General features: G+C 45.4%; 1 protein-coding gene across 1 annotated transcript in view; it reads right to left on the reverse strand.

The window, feature by feature from the left end:
• Nucleotides 1-8: 8 nt before the first annotated feature.
• The window catches only part of SFMBT2 (Scm like with four mbt domains 2), a 100,433-nt gene continuing 87,167 nt past the window's right edge, over nt 9-13,274 (reverse strand). The window contains exons 16-21 of the mRNA XM_027903548.1: nt 8,710-8,885; nt 6,996-7,168; nt 4,990-5,238; nt 4,166-4,294; nt 868-2,145; nt 9-555 (exon numbers count right to left, since the gene is read on the reverse strand). Of these exons, the coding sequence (XP_027759349.1) occupies nt 2,005-2,145; nt 4,166-4,294; nt 4,990-5,238; nt 6,996-7,168; nt 8,710-8,885 (868 nt within the window). The 3' untranslated portion in view covers nt 9-555; nt 868-2,004. The remainder of the gene's footprint in view (nt 556-867; nt 2,146-4,165; nt 4,295-4,989; nt 5,239-6,995; nt 7,169-8,709; nt 8,886-13,274) is intronic.

Here is a 13,274-nt window from a genome sequence, read left to right on the forward strand (position 1 = left end):
GGCTTCACATTTAGGGCTAGAAGTGACATTTCCTTCTGAAGAGGTTTTCACTGAGTGGGCTTTGGCATTAGGGCATTGTCACAGAGTTGTGTATAACTTCCAAGCTGATTTCCCTGAGGCCAGGGAACAGGGGTCTGTTTATGGTGTGAGAACAAAAGTCTGCCAATGACAGTGGTTTCCTATGAAAACAGGCTAAAACTCAGCATGAACCACTTCTGGAGGGTGGGATTCATTTGCACCTTAAAGTTAAAGCAAAATTCAGTCATGATCCCAGTTTGGTTTTTTGGGAGAACTTCTCATCCCTGTGATGTCACCAACCTCTGCTGAGTTACAGAAAATTCAAGCTCAACAGGTGTCACTAATGGGGTCATACACACCTAAAAAGTAAATGGGATAAGAACAGAAACACAACTGAGGCAAACCTAAGGTGTCCAACCCCTTTCCTCAGTCTCTCTGGTGTTTTACCCTGCTTGGCATGAAGCAAGCCCCCAGTTTCACTACCCAGGGTGGCACTGGACACTCTGGGGGCTTTATAAATAAATGATAATGGCCAGTCTCTTCGCGAACGAAGAACCAGGGAAGGTCTTTCCACCTTCCAGCCTGCGCATTGGATTTTTTAGGTGAGACACAGTGTGCGCGGAACTGAGCCCACCCTTTAATCCTGAGGTTCATCTGCCGGGGCCAAGCACGCTTGGACGGTGGCAGCGAGGTCCTCAGGACGTAGATGGATTCCCTTACGGGCTAACGAGCTCCATCTGCCCGGGGAGGGGCCCCGACAGGGAATCGAACCCGGGTCTCTGCAGTGACAGTGCAGTGTGTTTTCCTCTACACCACCGGGGGCTCCCAGGGGGCTTTATAAAGAAACACAGAATCATTAAGGTTGGAAAAAACCTTCAAGATTATTGAGTCCAACCTCTGAGTGATCACCACCTTGTCAACTAAAACACAGCACTAAGTGCCAGGTGAAGTCATTAAATATAGACCATGTTTGATTGGATCCTAAACACCACAGTTACAAAGCCTGAAAAGATTGATGCTTTTTATTCCCACCCAGCAACCAGATTCATGGAGATGCAAATGAAACCAGCATTCCCTCAACAGTCTCATCATTAAATCTGAACACTCTTTTTTCTTTTTTTCACCCTGTGGGGCTCAAAGTCAGGTCTTTGAATTGACTTGGATTTAAGAGGATGGGCTTGACTATGAAAGCTTTCATGTTCCTGTACAAGAATGGAGTATTGTACAGATGCCATCACAGAGACATTCAGCTTATTGTGCAGAGCCAGCGCGGCTCAGGATGTGCCACTGCACACCAGGTCTTGTGTCATCCCTGCCAGTTTGCTGCATCTTTGTCTGATACTGTAGAGACCATGGGTTGAGTCCTCTTTCACAAATCACTCAGGAATAACACAGCTTACAACTGGTGTAACACTTTGTCCTTTTGTAAAACTGGAGAGGCAGGAGGGAAAAAAAAAAAAAAAAAAAAAAGCCCATTGATCACCAAGATCAAATTTGCAGTAAACCCCCAGGTGATGCTACAAACGATCACTTACATTTCAATATGAAAGAAGCGCGCCAAGAGTTGGCCAAAATAAATGTTCATGTTCAAAAATTGGCTTAGACAAACCATCACCATCTGGAAGTGTCTGACCCTTCTCCCTTGGGAGTGTGTCTGCCACGAGCAGGTTTGTTTTGAGGACGACAAACCATCTGATCCGTGCTGGCCCTGCACCACTGGGTGACAGGTTGGTGAGGCTCCTGAGGAGAGGTGCCAGCAGTCTCTCGGTGTGCTTTACAAGTACAGAAAGAATAGTCCCATTTGTTGCTAGTTCTCCTTTCTGTTTGTTTTCCCTTCCCCTTTCAGATTAATTCCCAGTGCTTCCAATCCCGCGTGTTCTTGGAAAAGAAATGGGATATGGGAAAAAAACACCCCTCGAGCTGGTTGAAATGTTAAAAAAAAGCGAGGGAACAAGAGGGAGGACAGAAAGAAGTGGAGAAGTGCAGTCAGTTGGCATATTGTGCATAGAAAGCAACTTTTACTCGCTCGATCTGGTGGCACAGTTTGATGGCTGGACCAAGTTTCAGCTCCATGCACTCCTGCACCGTGGGCAGTGTCAGCAACAGAAGGGCTTGGCCATCGATGTCCTGGGGAAGAAAAGACAGGGAAAATGTGGTTTTGTGTTTTGTTCTGTTTTTTTTTAATGGACTCTTGAGGCAGAAAGTATAACCAAGTTTGGAGAAGCAAAGAAAGGCAGTTTACCCCAAAAATTAAATGCTCTGCCCTTTTTTCCCACTTTGGTGCTGCCCATCTACTTTCTCTGGGATACATCATGCTTTTCCAGAAGTTGTCTAATGTGTCTTCATAGGCTCTTTCACCTTCCAGTTTGGGAAAAGCCTGCCAGCTGCTGAAATGAGGGATCACCTTCTAAAGAAACCCTGTAGGGTCCACAGAGACTTGATCAGTCCCATTTTATGCCTGAGGAACTGAAACAAGGGGGAGGCTGCAGAGAGGACACCAGGAGACACAGAGGGAGCTGAATGGAGAAACTGATGATGGTCCTCTGCCAAGTCAGACCCTTTCCCCAGCTCCTCTGGCCCATGATTTGCTCAGCACAGGTTTCTTTCTGTAACTTTTTCCACGCCATGTCCCCTGATCCACCCAGGACCTGCCTTGTTCCACTTCAGCCACTGAATGACCAAGACAGAAAGGGGTCTGGACCACCTGGAGCCCTTGCAGCCTCCAGTGTCCCAGAATGGTGTACACTGGAAGGGAACTCTGGAGGTCATGTCTTTCCCTGTGCACCAAATTCCGTGAGCTAGCACCCCAGATGAGCAATTTATTTGGGGCACTACTCCTGGCTTTATGATCCCTTTCTTAATTGAGGAGCTCAAATCCTCTTTATTCTTTAAAGGACTCAGAAGAAGACAAGAAGGTAACAAAATTCCTTTTTACTTCTTAGGGAGGACCAGAGTCTAAGCACAGCAACTCACAGTCAATGCAAACTCCCCAGCACAGCCCTGATTAGTCAGCATTGGACACAGGGAGGATTTGGACACTTTAAGTGCTGCTTTGATCAGGACTGTCCATGGCTAAGGCTCTTCCTCCACTCAAGCTTCGTGGCATGGCCCACTGCACCACAGCTTCACAAGGAAAAGCTCCAGTCATTTGTGTTTGATTAAAGTCCTTATAAAACTCTCTGGCAAAGGAGAGGGAGGGTTGGTTTTCAAGCCCTGGCGTTATTCCAGGCTTATTAACAAATGGTTGGAGCACACTGTGACACAGTGACTGCACCATCCTGCTATGGAGAGTCTCAGCCTTGGTCACACTTCACCTTCTCCCAGTCAAAGCAGCTGCCTCAGGTACAGAGTTATTCCTGGTGAAGAATCAGAGGCAGTTCAACGTGTAGTTGGCCATACCACTGACTGCCACCAGCCATGGCCTAATTAGCCACACTTGTTTCTCCCTAACTATGATTTGTTAGCTCTGCCCTTCATTTTCAGCGGTGGCTGCTACTCATTAGCCAAGGAATGTCTCTTTCCATATAAATGTTAACCATTCACACTGGCCTGAGATGAAGAGTATTCCCTCCTGCAAACCTTTCTGCTTAATGGGGAGATGACTGCCATCTCCTAAAATCAGGTCCTCCAAGGGCCTGACTGGAAAACCTCCAGAGGAATGCAGTGAGCAATCAGGTGTCTGCATACTCAAGGCATCCGGGTGTTAATGAAAAAAATTCCGGCCACTTTCAGGTTTAAGCAGCATTTTTCTGGTTCCCAGGTAAATACTTTGAAACAGGGTGGAACCCATGTGGCCAGGAGAAAGCTTGCTATGTATCAGATAATCCCTACTTGTTTTACACCGAGATGCTTACCTACGTGATACCAAAATGGCACTGTGGACCTTGGCACGAAGCGTCTAAACCTCCTGCTCAGGACTCATTCTATTGAGTTTCTGATCCCTCTGAGGATCTGGCAAGGATCTGACCCAAGTTTCTAAGGGTTTTCATGCCATGCCCAAATCTGGGCTATAATTTGGCCTGAAGAGATCTAAAGTTTGTTCATAATATCTTTATCAAAGCCCCAGGCCCAGCTATCAAGGTGGTATGTGCTATGATTTGAACAGACACCACAGACACAAAGAGACAAGTTACATTAAGACTTCTACCTGCTCCTGAAATATTTTGGCAAGGGGTGCACAGTCGGTGAGTTTAATAAACCTCACAACATCCGTCACAGTCCACTCCAGTGGGTTACTGTCCAGGACAAGCTTCTCTTCCTCTTCTTGCTTAATTTCCTACAAGCAAAAAAACACCAAAAGCTTTCATAAAGCAAACTACCTTGTGTGGAGAACCAGCGCAGGGCTGCCCTCCTCAGATGAGGAAGGTTTGGCACTGCACTGGTGTGGCCTCACCTTGAATTTTGAATATTATGGCAGCTTTTGGTCACTGCAATATTAAGAAAGGTATTAAGCCCTTAGAGAGTGTCCAAAGGAGGGCAACGAGGATGGTGAAGGGCCTTGAGGGGAAGCCGTGTGAGGAGCGGCTGAGGGCACTTGGTGTGTTCAGCTGGAGAAGAGGAGACTGAGGGGACACCTCATTGCAGTTACAACTTCCTCGTGAAGGGAAGAGAAGAGGCAGGCACTGAGCTCTGCTCTGTGGGGACCAGGGACAGGGGACAAGGGAATGGCCTGGAGTTGTGGCAGGGCAGGTTTAGGTTGGATATTAGAAAAAGGTTCTTCACCCAGAAGGTGGCTGGGCACTGAACAGGCTCCCCAGGGCAGTGGTTACAGCACCAAGGCTGGCAAAGCTCAGTAAGCATTTGGACAATCCTCTGGGGCACATGGTGTGACCCCTGGGGATGGTCCCTCTGCAGGTCTAAGGGCTGGATTCGATGATCCCTGTGGATCCCTTCCAGCTCAGCATATTCCTGATGGTTAATTTAGGAAGAATACTGCTGTTAATTGGGGATGAAGCCTACGGACACACTCACTTCCTTGACCTGCGAGCACTTCTCTGCCTCGCTGTAGGAGTGGGGCTGAGGTCTCCGGCTCCGCCGGGCTCTCTCCGTGGCGGGGGGTCTGTCCGACTCGGTGCTGCTCCGCAGGGTGACGGCTCGCCGGGGCCTGGCCGAGGGCACCTCGGCCGAGGACGTGTCCGTCTGGTCATCCCGGAGCTCCGAGCTGGTCTCCTCGCTTCCCGTCTCATCCTCCATCGCGTCCGGCTCGTCGTCTTCGCTCTCCTGCGCCAGAGGAACAGCGCTCAGAGATTAATCCCGCGGCAAACCAAAAGGCTCCCGGTCAAACTGCATGCCCGCGACCACGCTGGTCCACGGTAACATTTACTGTAACCCAATTACCTCGTTTTCATTACAGTGATAAGTAAATTAACCCTCGACTTAGATTTTGTTACGAAATGTAGAAGGGAAAAAAAAAAAAACACGACGGAAAATCCTTTTTCTTCTTCCAGCGAAAGGTCAACAGCAATAACTCATCTGGCATGAGATGTTTCTCTATTGGGCTGGTACCTCAAAACCTGTGGCACTGCAGATGAGGAGGACGAGGGGAGATGGAAAATTCTGAGGGCATAAAATGAAACTCAGGTTGCTCGAGATGAAATAAGATCAGAAACAGGCTGGAATTTATACCTTCACGTTGCTTCGAATTGTCGTGGGTGTTACTGATGTCGAAAGGAAGGAAATTCTTGTGCCTTTTAAAAATATCTAGATGTACCAGTACTAAATCAAGCACTTGATTTCTTAGCCGACATTTCTGTAAAACCCAGGGGAGAAGAATTCACCCAGATTTCCCTACTTTCAGCCCAACACCTAACTGCTGAAGGGGGAGGCACAAATTTCCATTTAAAGGATATTATACCAGCTTCTCGTTATTTCTGTCACACAGAGCTTGCAAGCACACACCAACTGATGGAAACTGTGCATTTTCAACTCTATATATACATAAGCTGCCCAAATGGCTTCGACAGCTTAGCTCTGATCAAAGTGTGAGCATGCATCCAAGCCATATGCTCAGGTCTCAAGTGAAAGAGGGGTTTTAGACAAAGGTAGTTGTAGCAGCTGAAAAACTTGGCTAATGGTTGATTTAGGCTCAAGTTAAAGTTCCTCTGACGCAGGTATAATCCGAGGAAATGAAGCAGAACTACACCTAAATGAGGACCAAGCCATGAGGACGCGAGCAATCAACTGAAAGCCGAGTAAAATAACCCCCTCCAGCCCAAGCAGAGGGAATTGAGGTAAATCATTTTTATTTCACATTGCACAAAGCTGCAATCACTGCTACTCAGCTGAGGAAGGGAAACCACACATGAACTTTGTTATTGCCATCACGGGAAAACCACCCAGAAACAATCCACATAGAACTTGTTCTGCTCCAGATTGCATTTGGACACGAATCACTGCTGAAGCTGAGACCCTGTTGTATCAAATACCTCAAATACCCTGTATTTGGGACACAAACCATTTGCTTGTGTTCTAAAGCTCCTAGAGCTACTATTGCTTCATGGTAGGAGCCAAAAAATATTACCAATATTAAATGAAAAAATAAAATCCCTTGAAACCAAAATGGCTCATGAGCTATTTTTATTTATTATAATATTTGGAGATCCTAGAATCACAGAACTCCTTTACTCTGGTAGATGCTGTGAAAAGCATCTAACAGGCTCATCTGCCTGCTTACAAGGAAGCAAAAGAAAACAAAGATATAATATTAGGCAGGATGTTAGTAAGTGAGCATTAGGAAGGTGGGAGCAAAAAATCTGTTTGCTGACTCTAAAATGGACAAGGTAAAAATCCCCAAAGTGTCCCAATAAAACCAGTCTGATGTTAGAAGAACAGAGTAGCACGGAAAGGATTCAAAACAGAAAATTAAGAAAATGGAAGTGTTTGGGTGTGCTGAGATACCCCACAGTGGGAAAATGCAGAATGGGGGACAAAAAAAGCACCAAGGGGCTTCTGCTGATTTATCCCAGTGCAACACCTACCTCTGCAGAGCCTGCAGCATTCGAGTCAACAGCTGATGACCTCCTTTTCTTCTGCACAAAGATGGATTTCCGCCTTTTCCTGCGTCTGGCTGGCTTGACATGACCACTTTTCATGTTGTTATTTTCCCCAATTGGTGGCTTAATGATTTTTTTCCTCTTCCCATAGTAATAGGCTGGAGAAATGAAGCAAAATGCCCATAAAAAACTTTAACCACCGAAGGAAGGAAACCTTGGCTTGCTTCTCGCTACAGATTCAGGACTGCACTCTAGGTGCACTTTAAACTTTAAAATACATGGATATGGGAAAAAACGTCCAGTGTAAATATAAGATGTCATGTTGGACCAGCACAGAGTGTTACAGCTCTTATGTATCCAGATTTATTGATGATGAGTGAAGAAATCAGAATTTAACAATATGTGTTTAGGCAAAGCTTCCACAAAGCTGAGCAGTGATTTGGAGGGAGAGAGGCCAGTGTGTTTCAGCTCTGATCCAATGCAATTCTTTGTCATTTAACAGCCTTAGACACACTTTCACTTGCTAATGTTTTCAGCAGAAAGTGGACAGGGCCAGCAATCCTCAATCACACCCAGAGGAACAGGTTTTTATTGCCTTCAAATATTTTGTGGCCCAAGTTGAAGTTAAGGATGCAAGAGTCCTCTGAGTTTACACTGGGTGCTTGTTGTTAAATGCATTTTGACATGCTCTGGGGGTGAAAGATACTCTGCCCTTTACCAGCCAGGGTATCCCAGGACAACTGAAACGGCACTTGGCACCCATGTCAAAGTTCAGAACTGAACGAGTTGTTCATCAAATCAACTGAGTTTTGAGGAACAATTCATCCACCCACATACCACCATCAGCTTTGAGATGACACCATCTCAGCTGGAGCTCCCCCAGCTGCACTCCTCCAACTCTCCATTTCCTACCAGCAGGAGTCTAGCTTAAGTGTAGTCTTCTACAGAAACCCATCCTAAGTGATCTGAGTATCTCCCTGAGCCTCTTTCTCCTTCTACTCTGCGACCACCAAGAAGATAATTGCCTTAAATCACACATATTGCTTTTTGCAGTCTTTATGGAAGAAGGACAGCACTCACTTCCAATTTCCTGACCTGTTTAAAGAGCCAATAACATCAGTAACACTGACAACAAAAAGTGCTGAACACATGCCTAACAGCAGCCTTCCTATACGGGCAGGAACATTTTTAAATATTAAACACCCTGAGCAGAGAGAGTTAATGCTCCCAAACTCCTTCCACCACCTCAGCATCGTGATACTGCCTTGTGCTGCTGCATGTGCCAAAAACACGTCAGTGGGTTGGACAGGACTGATCTCACCTAACAAAGCTGTCTCAGATAGAGCAGTTTAAACCTCATCTTACTACTGCAGGTTCCTTTTATGTGCTCTTCATGTTAACTTCAATTATGAAGAAAAGTCAAGACTTCCAAAAATTAATGACTTCCAAACAGATACATTTGGGTGGAGTGAGATGGATGGTTTCCTGGAGATCCCTGTTTCTCTGTTCAGAATACTAAAGGAACGTGTGGTGGCCTGGTCAGGATTAAATAACTGCTCTTAGATCAGATGAATCCTAATCAGTATTAACAATATTACACAGCAATACCAGTATTAACAGTATTACACAACTCCTGTTCTTCATCACACACTGCTCTGATTCCCAGCTGGCACCAAGAAGCATTCTGGCCAGTACTCACTGTACTTGGTTTTAGTGTGAATGGAGCAGTTCTCGGGGCAGACTTCAGCCACCAGCACAGGGCTGAACAGGTTGGGGCAGCACTCCAGCTTGGCACAGACCCTCCTGCAGAAATCCGCCACCTGATCCGACGTCCGCACAATCTTAACAGTTGCCCTGTAAGTCTTCCCTCTGTACCTAGAGAAGAGTGAAAAACCCAGGTTACCACTCAAGCAACACCCTCTCATGCTCCAGGCCTCTATTAGAGGAGTGGCTTTCCTTGGGAGAGCGTCTCTCTTGGGAAGGCAGGCAGAATAGGTTTATTTGTTTCAGTGGCTCCATTTCAGACGGATTTGAAGAATCAAAAGGGTGAAATAAATCAGGGGTGTGGACATGATTCAGGAAGGAATGCGAGTGCAGACTGGGTATGTCTGTAGATACGGCAAAAGACAGGAAAAAATCTCAGTAGGTTTGGTGAGGATACTACACAGGACAGCAAGCCCATATTATGAAGTCATGCAAAGTTTTTGGGAGAGGATGTAGTCTCTCTTCATACACTGACCAATGATGAGACGCTTACACCCCTTGTAGAGCTTCCTGGTCAGCACCCTGTGCTTGGGCTGCACTGGAGATGGTACTTTTGATCTTGTCCACTGCCATCTTTCTTGCTCCCATATGACACCCCAGCTCCCAGCTATCCCAAAGGTTCAATGTGTCATCTGCAGCTACTGGGACACTGCGAGGAAGTATCTGAGTGAAAGGGTTCTCTCTGCCACACGGGGACCAGATGATTTCAGCACTCTGAGATATGGGCAATACAAACCCCAAGGACCTCACCGGGAATCTCTGGAGTTGTGTAATGGGGCTGCAGCAACAGGCCCTAAAAACTGACTCCTAGGGGGAATGCTTAGAGCAGAAACCTGCAACAAAAGATTTGTCTTAAATTTGTTATGCTACTAAAACATTTATTTCAGTGTTTTATACGAAGTGTTTCTGAGCGATAAATGGCTAAGACAGATACAGTTACACCCCTGCTGTACTACACTGCAGATGTGAACTCTGAAAAACCAATTATCCCCATAATTTATTAAACAGCAGCACCAAGCTATCGTAAACAGTGAGATAAGGTTTTTAAAACATCTCTTACACGTCCTGGGGAATGCAGCACAAGAGACAGTCACGCGAGCACCTGATGCTACGGCATTATAAATGTGCTCGGGGAAGAGAAAAGTAACACACACAAAAGAAAAAAGAGGGAGAGACAGTGAAAGAAAGATTACTGGGTGGGAGGCAAGGAAAGACAAAGATACAGTCATCAGGAAAAAAAATGAGACAAAGCATTTTGGAGTGTGTTAAGATCCATAAATTCCTAGCAGGGAATCAGCTGGTGATAGTCAGATATGGAAGAGGAAGAGGAGGCGGTGGTGAAACAATGTTGTGGCCAGAGAGTTTAAATATGCAGCGTGTGCCCACTCTCCATTCCCTCTCTGAAGGTTTCACTGGGTAACACGGAGCAACTGGAACACCACCTTTTGCTGTGCTCCCTCCCAGCAGCTCTTTCTGGAAGCAATGGGGTGTGGGAAAAGGGTTTGTGGTATAGAAAGTGTTATAAAGGAGAACCCAAATGAAACTTGGGTCTGAGAACAGCCCAGTCCACTCATCCTCCCATCACAAAAGACTCAGTCCAAACTATCACCTCAACATAAAACTCTTCCATAACCTGAATGAGCATTTCCAAGAGGTGCCAGGCTCTGATATCCCATCTGGTGCCTGACCAAGGACCTCAAGCCATGGAGACAATCCTGGATTCATTCTAATGAATGAATGACTTAACGAGCCAACTTCTCACACACCTGGGCAGAGGCTGTAAAAAGGAAAAGTGTTCCTTCCAGGCACAGAGAGCACTGCTATCCCAGCTTCCCTATGAAACAGCTGCAGAGGCAGGCTGACTAAAGAGAGTTTGGCAATACTTAATACCAAAAGATCAAATTGCCACGGGCATTTGAATATATCTACTTAAAAATGTTTTATATTTCTTTCCAATGTGTTAGAAGAGACTCCTGCCCTTATTACTTCTCCAGGAGCCATGAGGTTTAACAACAGCCCAGAGCACTGGGTCAGTAAGTCTGACTCTTGTGACAGGCTGCAGGATTTCAGTGTAATACCTTCACCTGAACCCAAATAACTTTGGTTGGACTAAACCATCACTTCCAGACAAGCAGCAGCCTCCCCTCAAAGGCCTCCACACTGGAAGAAACCTGGAAGAGGGAGCACCTGTACCTATAAACTCACATGCCTACAGCTCATTTTAGGTCTGGATGCGTCTGAACTAAACTTACATTTATTTGTCCTTGTTCTGACTTTCACCACTAGGATGAAAAGGCTGCATCTGGTTTTGTTTCCTTGCAAACGCACTATAATCAAATTGCCTCTTGATCTTCTTTCTTACAAGCTGAGGAAGCTGCCTGATGGGTATTATTCAAGGATGGCTGACTTTTTCTAACTGTGTGCTTCCTATTGTGTCTCCCTGCCCAGAAAGGACCCATTGTACTACAGAGCCCGCTGAAAGGAAAAGATGAAACCAGGAAAATGAGCAACTGACTGATTTCATAGCCCGCTCTGAATGCAACACACATGTTAATTAACAGAACGGATGGTAAATGGAGATCACCATGACTGCAGCGATCAGTCTCAATAACCCAAGGTGTTAGTACTGGCCACAGTAACACTTTTTACATCATTTTTTTGCCTTGGCAGCACCTCTTTCAACTATAAACCAGGTTCTACTAATATTTTCCATATTCCTCACTCACTAAAGATTTTTAAACACAAGCACCACCAAATGTAATCTGAGCTGTTCTAGGACAGCCACGTGGAAGGAGCTCATTTGGATATAATCAGAAAACCCTTCTCCACTGGCATCTCTCAAAAAATTACCACCTTCTGATACTCCTATGCATGTTTTTATACCAGGACTCCTATCATCCCAACCACTTGTAAGCAGCAAGCAATCTGCACGCACAACATGGCAGCAGTGGAGACCTGGAAAATTGCTGTGTCAAGGATAGTATTTTCAATTTTCTTAGAAATCACCATTCTCTTAAAAAATTATTTTTCAGCTAAAACCAAAGAAATCTTCCTTCACTCTTTCTCTGCCTTCAGATGCCAAAACTGGAGAAAACCTTATGGCTGAAACTGTTTCCAAGGAAAACACACTTGGGATCTTTGCTGACCCACAAGTGAAATTATTTAATGAACAGCATTTTTTCTGCAACATCATTCTTCTGTTGAAGTTTCCTTTGGTACTAAAATAGACCAGAGGCTTATGAGAACATGACATCTTCCAGGAGCTCCACTTCAGAACTATTGTGTGATGGCACAGAAAGTCTTGTGCTGAAGACACTTCAAACAGCAAGAACACTGAGATTACCCTCATTTTCAAAAGTCCCATTCTAAGGAGTTCTGACAGTTCTTGAGACTAATTTGAACAACTCAGGAGCTAAAAGTCTCAATTTCCTTTAGGGGGATAAGGCAAAAACTCCTATCTACTCTTTTGCAAGAAATGTCCATTTTGTCTTACTACCTTAAAGTCTGCCAGATATAAGAAGTTAAACTTCCTTCAGAGCTATTTAATCATCCAAGTGACACTTTGAACTCCTGATGACAGGATTCAGAAAGGAAACTGAAATAAAGGGTTTAAGTCATTCCACTGGTCCTAATGACTTCTATCTCTAGTATTTGGCACAGAAGGCCACCTGGTCACATTAATTCCTCCTTGCAGTGCTTCAGTGGCAAAGCTGGTGTGGAAGAGAAACCAAATTACACAAGTTGAAGCTTTGTACTGACCTCTGGGGAGATCCATCACTAGCTGGCTGCCACCTGAAAACTTCGTGTTTGTGATGAGTGAACTTTCCACTCATCATACACACCTTCAATCTTTATCTCCACAGCCTGGCTCTAAGGACACTGTGGGAGACTGTGTGGAAAGCCTTGCTAAAATGAACATAGCTAATTTCCACTTTTTTTAGCTCAACCACCAAACCAGTTGTCACATCAGGCACAACTCGCCCTCTGGTTCTTGCCAGTCACCTACTGGTTCTGCACGTTCTTGGAAATGATTTCCAAGAGTGTTTGCCTAATAACCTTCCCAGGAATGTTAGGCTGATGGTCTGTACTTACTTGGATTCTCCTTCTTGTCCTTCCCAAGAAGGGAGGTGATGATTGCCTTTTCCCAGATAACAAAAAAACTTCCCTCGTCCTCATCAACTTCCAAACATGACAGTGAGTGTGGCCTTGCAATGACACTACTCTCAGGCAGAGCTGCCTGCACCCCAAGTGGTTCCATGCACTCTTGCACATCCAGTTTGCAGCTTCCAGTGTATTTAACTACTTTTCCATTTACTGTGGGTAACATTTCACTCCCTCAAACGGAATTAGGGTCCCGGGAGGCTTGAAAGCAACCCCTACTAGGCAAAGGCTGAGGCAAAGAAGACTTCAAATACCTCAGCATCACGTATTGCAAGTGGAAGGCAGTCTTCTAACACATCTGCAGTGAAGAGACTTTCTTTGAAATGCAGCCTCATAAAT

The sequence above is a fragment of the Empidonax traillii genome, unplaced genomic scaffold, assembly GCF_003031625.1.
Source record: "Empidonax traillii isolate 1590-97213 ecotype Southwest subspecies unplaced genomic scaffold, ASM303162v1 scaffold980:size574330, whole genome shotgun sequence".
Taxonomy (NCBI): domain Eukaryota; kingdom Metazoa; phylum Chordata; class Aves; order Passeriformes; family Tyrannidae; genus Empidonax; species Empidonax traillii.